At 40.4% G+C, this 17,769-nt stretch overlaps 2 protein-coding genes across 7 annotated transcripts; one reads left to right on the forward strand and one right to left on the reverse strand.

Annotated features, from left to right (window-relative positions):
• On the reverse strand, positions 1-8,256 carry ddx42 (DEAD (Asp-Glu-Ala-Asp) box helicase 42). 3 transcript variants are annotated; one of them, XM_040044187.1, is made up of 18 exons: positions 8,134-8,256; positions 6,358-6,579; positions 6,087-6,237; positions 5,941-6,002; positions 5,551-5,587; positions 5,111-5,263; positions 4,881-4,985; positions 4,603-4,722; positions 4,342-4,518; positions 4,121-4,249; positions 3,922-4,021; positions 3,771-3,818; positions 3,581-3,678; positions 3,037-3,313; positions 2,638-2,864; positions 2,408-2,518; positions 2,192-2,305; positions 2-1,308 (listed from the first exon to the last, which is right to left on the reverse strand). In XM_040044187.1, exons 2-18 carry the CDS (start codon positions 6,570-6,572, stop codon positions 703-705), a joined length of 2,730 nt encoding a protein of 909 aa, XP_039900121.1. In that variant the 5' UTR covers positions 6,573-6,579; positions 8,134-8,256; the 3' UTR covers positions 2-702. The 3 variants fall into 3 exon arrangements, with proteins under 3 accessions (XP_039900134.1, XP_039900121.1, XP_039900128.1); XM_040044194.1 differs by having other exon boundaries at positions 6,358-6,574; positions 8,134-8,207; XM_040044200.1 differs by lacking the exons at positions 5,551-5,587; positions 6,358-6,579; positions 8,134-8,256 and having other exon boundaries at positions 1-1,308; positions 6,087-6,118.
• strada (STE20 related adaptor alpha) lies at positions 8,093-17,759 on the forward strand. 4 transcript variants are annotated; one of them, XM_040044260.1, is made up of 13 exons: positions 8,093-8,114; positions 8,990-9,053; positions 9,517-9,574; positions 11,831-11,859; positions 13,888-13,990; positions 14,727-14,848; positions 15,041-15,149; positions 15,287-15,410; positions 15,513-15,684; positions 15,832-15,936; positions 16,143-16,396; positions 16,513-16,555; positions 16,728-17,759. In XM_040044260.1, the coding sequence occupies exons 2-13, from the start codon at positions 9,042-9,044 to the stop codon at positions 16,881-16,883; spliced, it is 1,287 nt and encodes a 428-aa protein (XP_039900194.1). In that variant the 5' UTR covers positions 8,093-8,114; positions 8,990-9,041; the 3' UTR covers positions 16,884-17,759. The 4 variants fall into 4 exon arrangements, with proteins under 4 accessions (XP_039900194.1, XP_039900185.1, XP_039900203.1 ...); XM_040044251.1 differs by lacking the exon at positions 8,093-8,114 and adding an exon at positions 8,253-8,373; XM_040044269.1 differs by lacking the exons at positions 8,093-8,114; positions 9,517-9,574; positions 11,831-11,859 and adding an exon at positions 8,253-8,373.
• Positions 17,760-17,769: the final 10 nt, after the last annotated feature.

Genomic DNA, 17,769 nt, shown 5'->3' on the forward strand with positions numbered 1-17,769 from the left:
GCATGTGCCAAAGGAGTCCTTTTAATCAAAAACCTCTCATTTTCCATGTCAATATACACTTGAAATTCCTCTCAAACAAATGCATTTTCTTGAAAACATTTTGGAATACAGACTAAATGCCAAAGAGAGGCACTTCACTAAAACTTGAATACAAGACACAAAAAGAACTATACATATTTGTTTTGACATGTACTCGAGTGACTGTGAATCATCACAGTGCGCCTTCAGAAATCAAACAGTTTGCTTTGTAGATTAACAAAATGCAAAAATACAAACACACTTGGCAAAAAACCACTGGAGAAAATAAAGCATCAAGTTTGCAAGCCAAAAGCATGAGGCCAGTGAGACAAACAACGATAACACATCCTAATTTGATTGTTTTTAATGGACAGGAGGATTTATTACAGCTGTATTGCTTGACTTGACTTACAATAACAACAGTCTTAGATGGTATATGTACAGTAGCTGTCTCGGAGCCGCTTATGCTGATCTGACCAAACTGTTAAACTCCAAACCATGATGTCCTAACCAGCCTGATAGGAGGTTTGGTACACTTCCTATCTAATCGAAATCTATAAAATATCCCCTACGGTTCTGTGCTTGTGTCAGCCTCTGATATGCTCTGCTATCTGCCTATACAGACAAGCCTGTTATGGAGCAGTTGGGTGCACATAAAGATCGATTAATGTGTTTATGTTCTCTTTAGTTGTCCCATCTGCTCTTTCTACGTTTAGGTGGTTCAGGGACAGCAAAGCTATCGCTTCCTCTGTCCCTCCCATCTCCACTCCCCCTGTCTCCCCCATCCCTATCACTCCTCCGATCATCTCTGTCCCTCTTGCTTCCATCTCCGTTACGACTGTCACTGTGGCGGCTGCTGCTGTGGCGATCACGGTCGCCGTGGCGGTCACGATCTCTATCTCTATCCCCGTGACGATCCCGGTCTCCGTAGCGATCCTCGCTGCTGTATCGATCGTTCCTGTCGCTATGGCGGTGTTGACTGTCACCGTGACGCCCCCGGTCGTCCCCGTGTCTATCACGTGAGCTCTCTCTCTGTGACGGAGGTGCAGGTGGAGTGTAGCTCTGGAGTGAACTGGTTTGACTGGTGGGGGCCACTGAGCTCAGGGAGCCAGCACTGGTGAAACCCACCATGGACAAGGTAGCACTGTGAGACCGTTCTGAGCCATTGGCAGATTCTGTTGGCACAGAGCTCAGGCTGCCGGCACTGGTCCATCCTGAGGAGCCACTAGACTTGGCACTGAGCTTTGGGGGGCCGCTGGATGCAGCTACAAAGTGGCTCTTATATTGAGCCTAGAGGAAAAAGAGACATTATGAATGACTAACTATCTTAAACCTAAGGCATTTATTCCTTTCTAACAAAGAATGTCCAAAGTAAGCGTACACAGTAAGTTTAAGATGAACTCATCAAGATGCAACTGAACTGCTTTTCAGCTTTGATTTAAGCGGCTAAACAAAAAATACTGCATTAAGCACTGAGGAGTTACAGAAATCTTTATACATAATACATGGAGGTAAGTCTAACAAAGGAGTATTAGGGCCACACTGAGGAAAAACAAATATTATTGATCATTTTGAGAAAAAAGTCGAAATACTAATTTGAGTTAAAAGTTGAATCGTGCAGATTACTGCTGTCGGTTTAAGGCAAACTGTCACGGCTGCTATACCCTCTACAAAATGCCTTGTGTAGATATAACATACATCCTCTTTATTGAACGAGGGTGGAACCATCGATAATCTTGCCTCTGTCCATTACCAGCCCTTCCATTTTGTACAAATGCACTCTTCCAAGTTTGTGTGGTTTTTCTGTTTGACCAAATGCAGCTTCTGAATCTTCTTTTCACCGTCGTTCTTATCACCACACTGTGTTTATGTGCTAAAAGAGAAATCATTTCTTTCCTTGTCACTTAAGCTGAGTCTGAAGTACGATTTCAGTAACTCTGAGGATACAGCAGCCGTGGGAATTTGTCTCGAAACAACAAATGTAATCTCCACATTTTGAATTTTTTCTCTAATTCGATTTTCAACTTTTATTTTATTCTCAAAATGATCAATAATATTTTTTTTCTTAATGTGGCCCTAATACTACGTCGTAAACGTGCATTTGAAATCTCTCTAGGTAGGAATAATTATAGACCATAAAGGAGAATGGCAGAAAAACTGAATTATTGAGTACCTGGAAGGCTTGTTTCATTGCAGACATGCGATCCCCCATTGCCCCAGTAGTTGGTTTGCTGTAGCCTTCATAGCTACTAGTGGAAGACAACAAGCTACTAGTGCTGCTACGATCCTGTAAAGAAAACAGTTATAAGTCATTATCTGTTATTATGGGCATTTTGCTAATTAATTTACAGTGTGCATTAATGATTACAATCATTAGGTTTTAACTTACAGAACTTTCAGCCCCAAGGCCGGGTCTCTCTCTGTAACCAAGACCACCTCCACCAATATTCAGTTTCTTTCCTTTGCCACCCTTGAATCGTGACTTCCTGAACCAGGGATTCTGGGAAAAAAACCCAAAACAATGCAAATTGAGCTAAGTTTACAAAAAAAAAAATCAATTAATAAAGTGATGCATTTAGTCCAGATAAATATTATTTGTGAATCAGTGATTTATCTAACCTGCATGGCCAAGTCCATCAGTTCTTTGGAAACAGCCTGATTAGCTCCCTCCAGATTCCGCACCAGGTCCCCAGCAAATGATGTGTCTTTATTAGTGAGGAGAGTGTAGGCCACACCTTTCTCTCCAGCACGACCCGTTCTACCGATCCTGTGGGTGTGTGTGTCGATGTCTCGTGCAACGTCGTAGTTCACCACCGTACGAATTGATGGGATGTCCAGACCACGAGCTAGTAAGAGGAAAAAAGGGAGCAAGGAAATGTTAGAAGATTACAATTCCATTCATACATGCATGTGTTTCTCAGCTTGAAGAAAATTAAGTTGCTACAGAAAGTGATGAAAACGTAAAGAAAAGGGAACAAGGAAACCTTAGTGTCAATCAGAACTACATCGTGTACACACCAGCTACATCAGTGGCCACCAGAACGGGCAAGTTCTTCTTCTTGAAATCACTGATGACCTTGTTCCTCTCGCTCTGGTCCATATCACCATGCAGGAGGCCCAGGCTGTAGCCCTCTTGAGTCAGGTTAGTAGCTAGCTCCTCACAGTTGGCCTTCTTGGTGACAAAAATGAGGACCGATCCTGTGGAGGTGAATTCGACCAGCCGGCGAGTCAGCCAGCCCCATTTATCAGACCCACTGACCAGCATTTCCACTACCTGAGTCACATCCTCATTGGCCTTTTTAGAGAGGATTAAAATAAAAGCAGTGTCAGGGCTTTTTTTTGTTTGCATTTTAATGAAAGCCTAAAAAAACATGTTATGTACTTTTTAATACAGAGCTTCAAAGACAAAAATGTCTTACAAAACTTTGTCTATTTTGCAGCAGAACATTTGAGTAGACATGAAACTACGTTTTAAAAATCTAAAGTTAGGAAAAGTTGAATTCTATGTACTTCACCACCCTGTGAACATTTAAGAAGCATTAACATTAAAAGCTATATTTACCTCTCCAATGTCTCCCTGCACGACACGAATGGGATCAACCAAAATGTCTCTAGCAAGCCGCTCTATCTTCTTCCGAAATGTAGCACTAAACAGAAGAGCTGAGAAGAAATTAATGAATCAATATTAATATATAAATTCTCAGTAGTTCCAGTATTTGCATTAAAAAAAAATAATGAATCATATCACTTACTCTGTCTGTCTGGGCGAACGTGGCTGGCAATGGATCTAACCTGATATTCTAAAGCAAAAAGAAAGAAAACAAAAAATGATTTCAACATACTGTAAATTAGAAAGAATAAAAGCACAACATCTTTCCTAGAGCAGTGACCATGATAACCCACCAAAGCCCATATCAAACATTCGATCAGCCTCATCAAACACCAGGTATGTTACTCTCTGCAGAGACGTGGCCTTCTTTTTAACGTGGTCTATCAGACGACCCTGTGCAAACACACACGTGCAGTGAACTTAATGCTTATTTTGCAACAGTGCAGCAAATGCTTCATCCTTTAACCAGGAGAAATGAAAAAAGGTTCTTACTGGAGTGCACACAACAATCTCTGCACCGTCCTGCAAAGCCTTGGCTTGCTCCCACATGCTGCCTCCTCCATATACAGCCACTGAACGCAATGAGTAGGCTTTCCCAAAGCGCTTACATTCTGCATGGATCTAGTAAATATTAACAGTTACACACCATACTGAGCCAACGCTTTTAACATTGTAATTTCAAATATACCCTTTATACTCCAACCTTCTCTTACCTGCTGACAAAGCTCTCTGGTAGGGCACACGATGACTGCGATGGGTCCTTCCCCAGGCTCCAGTTCCTTTTGGTCCATGATATGAACCAGCATTGGCCAGATAAAAGCTGCAGTTTTGCCGCTGCCCGTTTTTGCAATACCTATCATATCACGTCCTGACAGCGCAATGGGGACACCCTAAAATCCAAATTTATTCCCCATTAATAACAACTTATTAAATTTTCACCCATGTGAATATCAAAACATTAAATTACAACATACCTGACACTGAATTGGTGTGGGCTGAGTATATTCAGACTTCCGAATTTGGTGCATTAGTTGCTCATCGAAATTAAAGTGGGCAAAGCTGGTACAAGGTTTTGGAGGGGCAGCACCAGATACCTGAGAAAGAACAAAACAATGAGCAACAAATAACTTAATCTTTATTTCGCGATCCATGTTGCTAGTAATATCGGTGATAAAGAAAATAAGACTAGAAAAGAAAGCTTAAACTACATCCCTATCCCTTCTCAGGTACAAAAAATGAATAACAGACTTACTCGTAAGTTCAGTTTATGCCTCAACTCCAGCACCTGAGTTCCAGTCAAGCTGCTGAGTTCCTCATGCTCTTCGTAAAAGTTTTTCTCAAAGGGTGGATAATCAATCTATGAAAAATTGCAAAAAAGGCAGCAAAATGTACAATCAAATAGTTATCATATGTGAGAAATACAAAAACAACAACAACCCCCCCAAACAATTGTGTGTTTTCAGTGAGAATTATGAACTTTACCTCTGAGTGGTCAATAGGAGGAAGTGGCATGATAATTTTCTTGGTTGTAGAGGGAATTGGATTCCCATCACTGTCATAATCAATGTTTTCCTCCTCCTCTTCCTGTGTCAGCCCGGCGGTGGGATTCTCTGCCATGTAGCGGAAGTAAGCTTCCTGCAGAGATTAAATCATTTCAGGTGAAAAAGTGAGCTAGTACAGCCTTACTACAGCCTCCAGGATGAAGTGACAAATGAGACTTTCAGCTTTATAGCACAAGCTTAACATATGGGTTAAAGAATACTCAACAATTTAAAAACAAGAATGAAATGCATTTAAAAATATTGATCCTATATGCAACCTGGTCAAAAAAAAGGGAAGACATGAGGCTTTATAACATTAGAGAGGGTAGACCTCTCTGACCAGCAAAGTAGAGGATTAAAAACTTTGGAGGGCTCACTCACTTGCTCATCTTCTTCTTCAATGTCATCACGAATACCCCTGAAATGACAAGCGGAGAAAAAAAAACTTCCCTGCGGCTCGTTCGTACACCAAAGACAGCCCACATCCCACTATGAGTACGATCAATCTGCTTACCTCACAATATCTTTCTTTTTTTTTTTATTTAGCAAAGGTACTGTTGGATTTTTATTTTTATTTACATTTTTTTCTTGGAGAAATTTGAATGATAAGGTTTGAGTAAAGTTTAACAGCTTTTGGCAACTTAAGCCACATTTAAAATTAAATGAAATTCTGATCCAATTGTGGGCAATTTCTTTTTTCCTGTTGAAATTATTTTATTTAATGCCTAACACCTAAATTAAGCATAAAAACAAGCAAATATAGAGTCTTACTTGGCTGACTTTTTCTCCTTCTCCTTTTCCTCGAGTTTCTTCATGTCTTTAGCTGCTTGGTTCTGAAAAATAAAAATAAAATAAATCTGTTAAAGGCAGAATTTAGTTTAGTTTGAGTCTCTGCTTATCTGTAAAATTCTACTCACCTCAACTTCGGCCATGAAAGCATCCAAAGGGTCATCTTCGCTGTCTGAGCCACCACCTGACTGCATCTGTTGCCGTGTGGGTGAGTTTTCAGCTGGGATGTAAGGCAGATCCACGTTACTGCTGGACTCCTCTTCATCATCTTCAAAATATCTAATTGAAAAGAGGACATATGCAGCGTATGCATTTACTCACAATCCCAGCATGTGCTGCTATCAAGGGCTGAAATTAATATTTCTATTACTGTACATATGTGAGATATGTAATACTCACGCATTTTCCTCATCAAAATTAGCTCTTTTGGTCCCTATTTTGTAGAATGATGGGAGCTGCTGGTTCTTCCCATATCCACCACTTCCAGATCCTGGGCCTCCAAATGATGTGTGTGATTGTTGAGGAAGGCGAGGCTCTTCTTTTTTTCCTGCGAGTGAAAACCCCCCAAAGCCAAAACCTCGCTTCACACCAGGACCACCTTTGTTCCAGTTCATGGCTGTTCTGAAAAGAATTTTAAAAAAAAGAGCTCTTAGAGAAGTCTCTAAAATCTTAAACCAGCCCTGTTACACTTCCCAATTTAAAGTTAAAAAATAGTTCTTCTTTCAGTTCTTCTTTCTCCTTTGTCACACCAACCCTGCTTCACTACATCCACCAACCTCTGTGATCCTCCTCTCTTCCTCCTTACAGGCAGCTCAGTTTTTAAAAACCATCTCAAACTTGCCTCTTTAGTGTTGCTGGCCTGAGCTGTTCGTCTGATGTACTCACTTCTAATTTTGTCCATCCCAACTAAAACCTGATCATGTTCAACTCAGCTCAGGCTCCTGTCTCCACCCTGTCTCCACCCTGTCTCCACTGTCCGTTGCTTTGGATGGTTGACCCCAGGTATTTAAACTCATCCACCTTGACTACCTTTCACTGTTACACCTGTCTCCCTCTAATTTGTGCACATGTAATCTGTCTTGGTTATACTGCCCTCCATTCCTATTCTCTCCAGACCATAACTCTCACCAGTTCTCTTCCTCCAGCTCACTATTCTCACTACAAATCACAACGTCATCTACGAACACCATAATCCACGAAGACTCCAACCTGACCTCATCTTTCAATGTGTCCACCTCCACTGCAAACAATAAGGGGCTCAGAGCCGATCCTTGATGTAATCCTACCCCCACAGTGAACCCATCTGTCACACCTACTTCATACCTCACCACTGTCTGTCCTCACACATGTCCTGCACCACGCTTACATGCTTCTCTCCCAGTCCCCACTGCCTCATGCAATAACACAGTTCCTCTCTTAGAATCCTATCATACACTTTTTCTTGATTCAGAAAGACAAAGTGCAGCTCCATCTGACCTTTTCTATACTTCGTGGCTCTTTATTAAAGGTGCCCTCAGCACAATCTGACTCAGCATTATGGACACCTCTCTCTTTAGTCGGTCACATGGTCAATAGCGTCCACTTCTAACAAGGGCATTTCGGTGGATAATGACGAGTTTACTAACAAATAATACGGATTGTAAGTACATTACATCCCCTACTGCGGAAAGCAACTTTAGCTGAACAACACATGCGCAGACGAGCATCTACGACTATTCACGTCAATACGACTACTATGATAAATACACAAAATTCATGAAACGCCTTTATTGATATCTATGACGGTACTACAGAAACTGCTGTCTATTGGCGGTATGCATATTTGTTAAAAAGCAACAGCAAAGCATCGACGTTACGGTTCCTAAAGCTTACCGCATACGCTAAATACGAAGATAAAAGTAAACACAATACATTTTGATTGCCCTGCTAGCTTCGAGAGGTTGTTTGCGTCGTAGCAGTTGGACAATAACAGCACTTGGACATGATTTATCTGCACCAAATGTTAGCGTTAGCTCAAGGCCGCAGTAAGGCCGAGGAGGTGTGCGACGTTAGGATCGAAACTTTGCCGTGAACGAGGCCCTTTCACAGCCAAGCGCAGCACAGAGCTTCATTTTTTTTCATTAGCCGAAAGCATCGATCCTTTGTAGTGCTAAACGGTAGGGAGTATTTATTTACCTGTTTCTTATTCCAATAAAAGCGCCTCTGTTTTCACTAGTCCCCCACGGTGCTTGCGTCAACCGTGTGCGCGAGGTTTCTTTTTGCGCGTTTCGTCATTCGCTGGCGACACGGCGCGCAACCCATAAAGCTTAGTAGAGAGCTATCAAAAACATCCTGCCGGAGAGGATGGTGCGCCAAATAAGTTAGTCTAAGACAGTATCACACCAACAAGGCATTTCTGCTCCGAGCATTATACGGGTGAGTTATCGAGGTGTTAAAATAATGGCGTTTCTGACTAAAACAGGTTAATGTCGCCGTTTTAGCTAACTATGCCACCCTGTGTCCTCCATCATAGCAACATTAGCGAGTACCCCCTCAATAATAACAATAATATTATTGTGGTACTAGTGAATGATTTCTTTATTTTCTTTCGCTTTATTCACGCTTCTCCTTCTTCTCCTTTTTTGTTGTTGCTGACAGTCGCTCAGCAAATCTGTTTGCGTAGCCATCATCAATACTGAAACGTAAACTCCGACCGCTTCTAGGCTTAAAATGACAAGAAAAGAGATGTCATCTGTCAAACCAATAGTTACTTCTACAGGTCATTTAGCTGGTTGTTTTATTTTTCTATACAAGGTTTAGTAAGCGATAACTTGTAAGCGAAATGAAAACGAGGAAAGACTGGTTTTGCTTGTTTGGCGACGTACCAAAGCATTAGACATGTTATTGTCTACAACTCGTGTTAAATTTCACATTTATTCTGTGAAATAATTGTAACATGTATTGATTATATTTAATTTAATTAACCACTACTACAACTGAGTGAGGCTAGACCGCTACATACATTTTTTTTCTTTCTTTCTTGTTTCCACAGTTATTCCCTTTATCTGTTTTCGGCATCAAATGTAACACACTTGAGAGGATCGATGTCTTTTCTTGTAAGTATTTGGTCAAATTCTTCTAAATTCTTGTATTGTCTTGCAGGGCTGGTATCATGAGGATTGATTCTTAAGCCAGACCATGCCTTATGTCTAATTGTATGCTTTTATTCATTATGCCCACTGAAGATTGCCACTGTACCAAGAGAAGGATTAATCCCTTTAAGGGATTCATCATTAGTGTATTCATGTTTCTAAAGTTCACACAGCAAAGAAACACTTTGCCTTTCGATCCAGCACTACTTATCGATATACAAGACTGGACACAATTGCTAAATGTGTTTGAAACAGAGCTTTGCACAACTTTCTCTTGCACAATATTAAAGAAACTTCTACAGCTGCACCTTACTAAATTAACCAACTTTATTCAGCAACATTAAATGTGCCTATATTTATGTGTAACCTTTCCTTATTCTTGCTTGCATTTCTCTCCTTTTTTCCATTAACTCTCTGTGTATGTCAGCGTTGGGTATCTGAGAAATTGAGTGTGGAGAGCCTGCGGGATTTGGAGTTGTTTGGAGGTGAGACTCAAAGCCAAATTAATTTTGAACCATAGGGTTCACCTTTCACAAACCACTGACCATTCAACAGCACCAACAGAAAACAACTTTCAGTTTTCACTGAAGCTTTGCTCCAGTTGAGTATTTACTTTGCTGTGAATTTCACAATTATGAAAGCTTTCCATCCCCTAATCATCTGTCAGCAGCGTTCTTAACTTATTGTTTCATTTTACAAAGGAACATTATCACAGGATGGCACTCACAACTGATGTCATGTGGGCTTGCCACGTATTTGTCATGCTTCTTCTGAAGTTGTATTTGGTATTAAAAGTGCTTATTTTTGACTATTAAATATTTTATTTCACAAGTAATTAAATGCGACTTTATCCTTTTAATGAATTAAGTTGCAGCTGACCACATGTACTGTACACCATTAACATAAATGGTCATTAAAAATGGAATACACAGTAGATACATATGTGAAACAATGAAAAGAATCCAGATCATTTAAACATGTGGTTACAAACAAAGATAAAACATACCTAAAAATTAAAAAAAAAAATAGTGCAGTCCTAGGAATGGCTAAGAGGCAGAACCCTCAGAGTCCCAGGCCTCTAGTAGAGGACCCGAGTTTGAGGAGCACATACACATACCATGCCTCGGGGGTGAGAGGGAGATTTATTTATTTAAATAGGAAGAGGGTACAATAGTATTAAAACAAGGATGGGAATTAAAATGCTTTTGTCTTGATTATTTTGGTTCCCTTAGATTCCTGATCTGGGGGAAAAAAATAAAAAAAAATTCACGAGGTTTCAGCATTGGTGCAACTCTGAGTCTGAAAACAGGGCGGAAATAAAGCGAAAAAACAAGAAAGGCATGCATGTGACTGAACTGTGCAAAAGGTCCACAGCCATTAGTTTGGCGTAATTGTTTTGCAGTGCTCAGCTGACAGAAAAGTATGCAAGCATTGATAAAAACTGATCTGAGGTCTGAGACATAGAGTTAAGGTAAATGGACAATCTGCAGCTATTTCTTAGTCCCCACCTTCAGTGACTGCAGTTCATGCATTAATTCATTAATGACTGCACCTTAAGGCTACAAGAAACTCTTTAGTGAGGTGTAGAGGGACTGTTGCAATGAGGGTGCTCCAGGTTTTGCAGGGTTCATGGCGCTACAATGTCACATACATAATTTAATGTAATTGGTTACTGAAGAAACATCCATATTGTTGTAAAGCCTACATAGTATGGTGTCTCAGTTAATTGGGCTCCAAGGAGTCTAGTGTTAAACTCATTACACAGCCTTAGCAAGGGATGTCTGTGACTCTCACTTTGTCTTACTTCTTCCCAGCTGACAAGTCATTTAACTCTGAGCAACTTATTTAAGGTTAGATTTGGAATAGTTCCACGTACATACAAGGAACATTTATGCAACTTTAAAAAAAATAAAATAAAATCTTGATATTGGCAACAGAGTTGCTTTGCTAATGTGTTTAGAGTTGTAATGATTTGTTAACTCTTGTTTCTGATATTCTATATAGTTTTTACCCCTCAGCCATAAAGGGCTGATGGGGTATTGTTGTCACCCTGCCAGGTGGGTGATGTCGACACATTTTGTAAATGCAATAACTGAAGAACAAAGCGACGTACAATTTTCAAATTGACACCATATGTATAGCTACCAAAAAAATCTTGAAGAAGTTCATATCTGTGGGACCTAGACCTTAGGGTCAGAGGTCAAGTTTTCTGAAAATCCTGTGAATGCAAAGCTCATCTTTGGGCTGTCAGACTCCTCAATAATTAGTATTATAATTGTGATATTCTTGTTATTTTTGTCGAGTGTTTGTTTTTAATAAGAAGTTGTACAGTATTTGTCTCATTTTCATTTCAATGCATGCAGATCATTGCTCAGAGCTGCATTTGGATCAAGTATTTAATTTCTGTTTTGGCTGTGTTCATGATGGTTAAAATAACATCTGGGAAGAGCCTGATGGGTTTAGTGAGATTGTTTTATTTTTTAAATTTGTGTTTTTTAAGAACGAATGAAGCCTTTAAAACAGATCATTCTGTGTGGGTGGTCACCAAAAGGACAAAGATGCTGAATTAGACAAATCATGTGAAACCAGCAAAGCTCATTTATCAAATTTTGGGTCATGCAGCAAACCCTTACTTCCAGAGGCTGTGTTAACCAGTTCAAAAGCTTCTCTAAACACAGATCCTTCTCTTGTTTTGTTTGTGTACATGTTTTTATGTCATTGATGTGGTTTTTCTACCCCAGAGCAAGCTCAGGGAGTCTCTCACAGGAAAGTAAGTGTGGTACTCCTGCCACTGCATCACCCCATGTGCCTTTTGTGTATGTGCGTGCATGCATGTATATGTATGTGCGCACACAGAATAAGCAGAATCCACTACCCCCTCAAGGCTTTGCACATTTATATATGCATGACTTTGCAGTTCATGACACACACTGTACATGCTTGTAGCATAGAAAGCCCTTTTCACCTCACTCACAAGGGCTTCTGTTTTGTGGTTTATAGACAAGCATACCTGAAAGAGATGAATTCATTTGAAATAGTCTGAGTCCTTTGGTGTGCTGCTGTTTACATTTTGGCCTTCAGGCAGCTGCTGTTTTGGATTTTGATGGGTTTTTGTAGCCGTACTAAAAGTCTTGAGTAACATTAAAAAGATATTGTATGTTTTCACACTTCCTGTGTGAGGTGACGGCCCCTATGTTGAGTTGGTGGTGAGCTGAAAGTGTCACACTTTGATGTCTGCGACCGTGTGTCCCTGCAGTTTGTTAATGGATGGAGTTCCATGTGTTGAGCTTTTGCAATGCATGGTAACCCTTTCTAAATCTGATCACAGTGGCAGCGTCTAGTGTACCCCATGTGATTAGATGACATTTGCCGACACTCCCTTAAGCGATGGCTACCAAAGCATGTTTGACTTTGCTGTCATGCCAGTTTTAATGTGTATTTAATTTAAACTACATAAAGATAATTTCTTGTGGCTTGGTTTACACAAGAAACAACTCTTAGTTTTATCTGTGAGGATATTTTCGGAGTTGTGTGTTCCTGATCTTGATCTTGAAGCCATCTCCAGCCTGTAAGAGTCAATTATGATCAAAGAAGGGTGCTGTTCTAATTTTGCCTGTCTCTTACTGCTGGTCACCATGGAGACAGTCCAAATATTCATACATCTTGCTGCCATTTGCCTCCACAGCTTGACTGCAGTCTGTCCATTTCCATCATTTTAACAGAAGTAAACTGATGGAATTCAGGAGTCCTCACTTTCAAAAATATAAGCTGTTCTCTACATGTTATGTAAAAGGTTTTAAGCTTAACTTCTGTTTTTGTTATTGGAGAATTAGTTCATAGCATAGATGGTTTAAAAGATGGCACAGTTACCATGAAGTCTCGTTCCGAGGCTTTGAAATGAGCATTTACACTATTAGCGTCTTGGTTGCAAAACAAACAAACAAACAAACAAAAAAATGCAATCAGATGTAATGGAGAGGGGCAGATCTGACTTTGAAACTGCTTGCTTATCGGTTCGTGACTTGTAATTGACAAGTTGTTAGCACACGAGCGTTCACACATGGCTTTCAGATAGGGCAGGGGTGTCAAACTCAAATACACAGTGGGCCAAAATTCAAAACTGGAACAAAGTCGCGGGCTAACATTAATATTTATTGAAAAAAAAATCTTCCTCCAGATATAAGAATGAATCTTTTCTTATGGACTCAAATAAGTTTTGCTGGAAAACTGAATATGGAACAAGCAAAGCTTAATACTAAACAATATATATATTAGCTGTATAATACCAGTAGGCCATCTCTAATAGTATTTTGGTATGGCTTCGCGGGCCAAATGTAATTAGGCTGCGGGCCAAATTTGGCCCGCGGGCCAGAGTTTGACACCTATGAGATAGGGATTAAGACCCTTCACAATTGGCCTGGAAGCTACATCCATGTTTTTACACTGTGTTGTTCAGAGGAGTAACCATATACAACTGATGCACTGTAATTCTCTGGAGCAATTAAAATTGCATATTATTGAGGAATTATTGAGGTATTCTGATTAAGTGGAGCTCTGGTCATTATTTTAATGATTAGATTTATAATTTGCCCAGTTTGTGTTGCTAATTTTCTCTAATTCCACTAGTGCTGTGGGTCATGCTAACATAGAGAGTCTCCTCTCTAGTGATCTTCTAACAGCTATCACACATAAGACTAAGTCTCCAGCTGTCACTCACAAACCCTTTTGGTTCAGTGCTATAACCACTGAGGTTCATGCCAGAACTGATCTTCGTTCACTGTTTCCTTTTCTCCTCCAGGCCAATGAGGACAGTCAGGAGAGTCTGACCTCGTTCCCTCGTCGAGACACTATGGGCAGTTTCCTTCCTGACAGCAGCTCTTATGAGCTCCTTGCTGTTATTGGTAAGTAAAATCAAAGACATTCCTCAACTTAATTCAGTTTTTGTTGGCAGTAACAGATTTGTTTTGCCTGCACTGGCTAAAGAACAGTTTCTTGTGATGTTTTTTTTTTTTTCTTCATAAAACTAGATCACCTAGGGTTTTTCCTGACTCCTAATGCACCTTTTAAGCACAGCTGGCCTCCATATAGTTAAGGTAGTAGCTTTGGGTGACCTTCATTAATGTCGTTCTTGTTATTTCTGGACATTTGTTAAACAAAATGTATTGATGCTTGAGTAAAGAACACTCAACTTAAAAATAGTTATATATAAACAAGTGGTCAAAGGAACAATAAGGTTTTTCTATAGCAATAAGTCTATCAACTGTTCATTTAAAATTTTTATCACTGCTCTTTTTTTCAGTATTGATCAGAATTTAATCAAATGTACACACACCGTGGTCACCTTCCTGTGAATTATGATAGCTCATGAGCTGGATCTGCTACTATATCAGTAGTTTAGAGTCCTGGTGGTTTTTCCTTCCTTTTAAACTAAAGATGAATGTAATGAATTGTTTTAAGTGTAGCTAAATGTGTTGTTTTGGGGGTTTTTTTACTATTAAAGGTAGTATTTGGATTGTAAATAAAAAGTATTGTTAAGTTGTGTGTGTTTAGCATTTAACAACATACAACAACATAAATATTCAAACAAACAGAACTGGAGGATGACTTTGTCTCAGTGATTTGAATATTGTCTTGTAGGTCGGGGCTTGGACAATTTAATGACTGTTAACCTGGCTCGATATAGACCCACTGGGGAGCATGTGGCCATCCGAAGGATTGACTTGGAGTCATGCACTAATGACATGGTTACCTACCTGCAGGTTTGAATCGCTCAATGCCTTCAGTGTGCATGACTTGACTCTTATGTCACCCTCCTCCCCATATTTCATTTTAGTGCTTTATTGAGAATTTATCTGTTTGCCAGCCTCGTAGTCTATTGCATTTTATGTAATCTTCTCCTCCCCATCTTTCGTTCTGACATAATAAGATGTAGTTTCCTTTCTGTCTCACAGGGTGAACTACATGTGTCAAAGTTGTTTCACCACCCCAGTATTCTACCATACAAGAGCGTCTTTATAGCTGAAAATGAATTGTGGGTCATCACACCTTTCATGGCTTATGGTAAGAAATCCAATTTCTTACCTTATTGCTGTTTTTCATACGTTATGCAACTAAATTTATGTTAACAATTCATGAAGCGGCCTCTGCTAATGTCGGAGAGCTTTCTAATCACGATCATCTGTTTTTGAATCTTGCAGGGTCAGCCAGAGATCTCATCTGCACACATTTTACAGATGGTATGAGTGAGCTGACTATAGCATACATTTTGCTAGGCATGCTCAAAGCTCTTGAATACATCCATCATATGGGATATGTGCACCGGTAAGACAAGCATGTGGTTTAATGGTATATTACCCTGTCATTAAAATACAATCATTCACACCTGATACGATATTGATTATCTTAAATGTTTTGGTTATGCAGGAGTGTGAAGGCCAGCCACGTTTTGATCTCTGCAGATGGACAAGTGTGCATGTCAGGTCTGCGGAGCATCTTTAGCCTCATTCGACATGGCCAAAGGGCCAAAGTGGTCCACGACTTCCCCCAGTATAGCGTTAACGTGCTGCCGTGGCTTAGTCCCGAAGTGTTGCAACAGGTACTACATTTTTCAACACTGTGAATGCTGTTCTGCGGTCAATGTTAGAGGCTGCAGAACTATAGTTTTCATGCTACACGCACAACGAAAATGAGAAGAGATGTACAGATGAAACTGACAGTTTCTATTTGATTTTTTTTTTTGAAGAATCTCCAGGGCTATGACTCTCGATCAGACATCTACAGCCTCGGCATCACAGCCTGTGAACTAGCCAATGGACACGTTCCCTTCAAAGACATGCCAGCTACACAGGTAAGCAGAGATGTGTCAACGCCCTAAATAGTCTCCTATGTTACATTTTGACTGTAGAAAGTAATTTAATGGTAAACAACAATATTGGTGTTATTTTCATTTTGATCTAAACTGAAGATTGGGGGCAAAGCTGAACACTAAAACCACAAACTCTAAGGTGTGCAAGAAGGTCATTGGGTTAAACTAATACTAGCTCATTTCCACAGATGCTACTGGAGAAGCTAAACGGGACAGTGCCATGCTTGCTGGATACCACAACTATACCACCAGAGGAGCTGTCCATGAAGCCTTCCCGTTCTGGTGCTGACTCTGGGATCTGTGAGGGTCCGGGACCGGGAGGAGTCCGACACTCCAACGGTGAACCCTCGTCATCGTCAGGAGGACACCCATACAACCGGACGTTCTCCCCACAGTTCCACGCCTTCGTTGAGCTGTGTCTACAGCGAGACCCAGAAAAAAGGTTGGGGAAACTCTCCCTGCATATTTAAAGTATATATGCGATAAATGCACTGCAACTGCTTTTAGGAATGTGTTATGACTGGGACACTAACTGTTTTCCCAATTGCATTTCTTCAGACCATCTGCAACCAGTCTTGTTGGCCATCCCTTCTTCAAACAGGTGTGCAAGATATCGAATTAATTATAACATTTTCACTTGTGTACATGTATCAGTATATAGTATTTAAAGTGTTAGACAATTGTGGGAGAGTTAGAACATTTAAATTTGGTAAATAAGATATGAATTGGTCGTGTTTCAGTTTTTTTTTCTCTAAATCTTTTTGTTTTCTTAGATCAAACGGCGACCTTCAGAGGCCCTACCTGAGCTGTTGCGGCCCGTGTCGCCTATCACCAGCTTTGAAAGCTCCCAGCCTCAGGACTCACCTTCTGGACTTGCCAGTCTGGAGTCCGGTCTCAGCCACCTGGAAGTAGATGACTGGGACTTCTGACAGTGGAGGATTTGGCGGGAAGATGTTCATATGAGAAACTCTCTGAGCAGATGGGACAAGATTAGTTTTTGTTATGGCCCCTATGTATATAATACTAAAAGGAGTGGCTGTTCTCAGACCCAGGTTACAAACCAGCAGCCATCCTGCCTCTTTTGACATCTCTCACGCTTTTGTTCTTTAGATATGCACAAACTCTTGCACTGCACTGATTGCCTATTTGTCTCTCTCTCTCTCACACACACACACACACACACACACACACACACACACCTACACCTGTTTACAGATTGTACTCTTACATTACAAGCCCCCTGGAGCTAAAACGAAACAGGACTCTCACTTCCTCATGCTAGTGTTGAGGTCAGAGAGTCTGTGTTTGTAGCCTAAAGAGTCTCACAAAACAAATTGGTTTGAAGCTGCTACTAAATATTCAGAGGGGACACTCTACCTCGTGTGAGAACAGGGCTGCTTGATGCGGCCCATATGCTCAGTGAGGCCATAATGGCGCACAGCGGTCCTCACAGCTGACTCGGTTAGTCTTCTGCACCAGATGGAAGGTTTTGCGTTTACCCGGAGGGTCAATTAAATTAACAGCATGTAAACACATTTCTTAGCTCTGCTTGTGTTACAGTGTAAACTACATTTCATGTTTCAGGCAACTGTTCTGTTGCACAGAGGTTAAGATTAACGTGTTAGTTTAACCATCAAAGCATAGACGTATGTATTTGCTTGAACTTACTCTGGGTATTAACTCATGTCAAAAATGAATGTTTTATTGGTGCTTGTTTTGTCTGCATGTATATTTGAAAGTGAGGGCAAAGCAATGTGTTGCAAAACTCAAACTTGACTTTTAACAATAAACGTGGTTGACGTTAACTTTTTATTT

This window comes from Simochromis diagramma, unplaced genomic scaffold, assembly GCF_900408965.1.
Source record: "Simochromis diagramma unplaced genomic scaffold, fSimDia1.1 OVJJ01000321.1, whole genome shotgun sequence".
Classification (NCBI taxonomy): Eukaryota; Metazoa; Chordata; class Actinopteri; order Cichliformes; family Cichlidae; genus Simochromis; species Simochromis diagramma.

Excerpts from the sequence above, each read along its gene's own strand:
- ddx42 (XM_040044187.1), bottom strand. The coding sequence starts at position 6,572 with ATGAACTGGAACAAAGGTGGTCCTGGTGTGAAGCGAGGTTTTGGCTTT. Across the intron at positions 6,238-6,357 it reads AATTTTGATGAGGAAAATGC|ATATTTTGAAGATGATGAAG; the intron begins GTGAGTATTACA and ends CTTTTCAATTAG. Across the intron at positions 2,519-2,637 it reads TGATGGACTTGGCCATGCAG|AATCCCTGGTTCAGGAAGTC; the intron begins GTTAGATAAATC and ends TTTTTTTCCCAG.
- strada (XM_040044260.1), top strand. Across the intron at positions 9,575-11,830 it reads GGATTTGGAGTTGTTTGGAG|AGCAAGCTCAGGGAGTCTCT; the intron begins GTGAGACTCAAA and ends TTTCTACCCCAG. Across the intron at positions 14,849-15,040 it reads ACATGGTTACCTACCTGCAG|GGTGAACTACATGTGTCAAA; the intron begins GTTTGAATCGCT and ends TCTGTCTCACAG.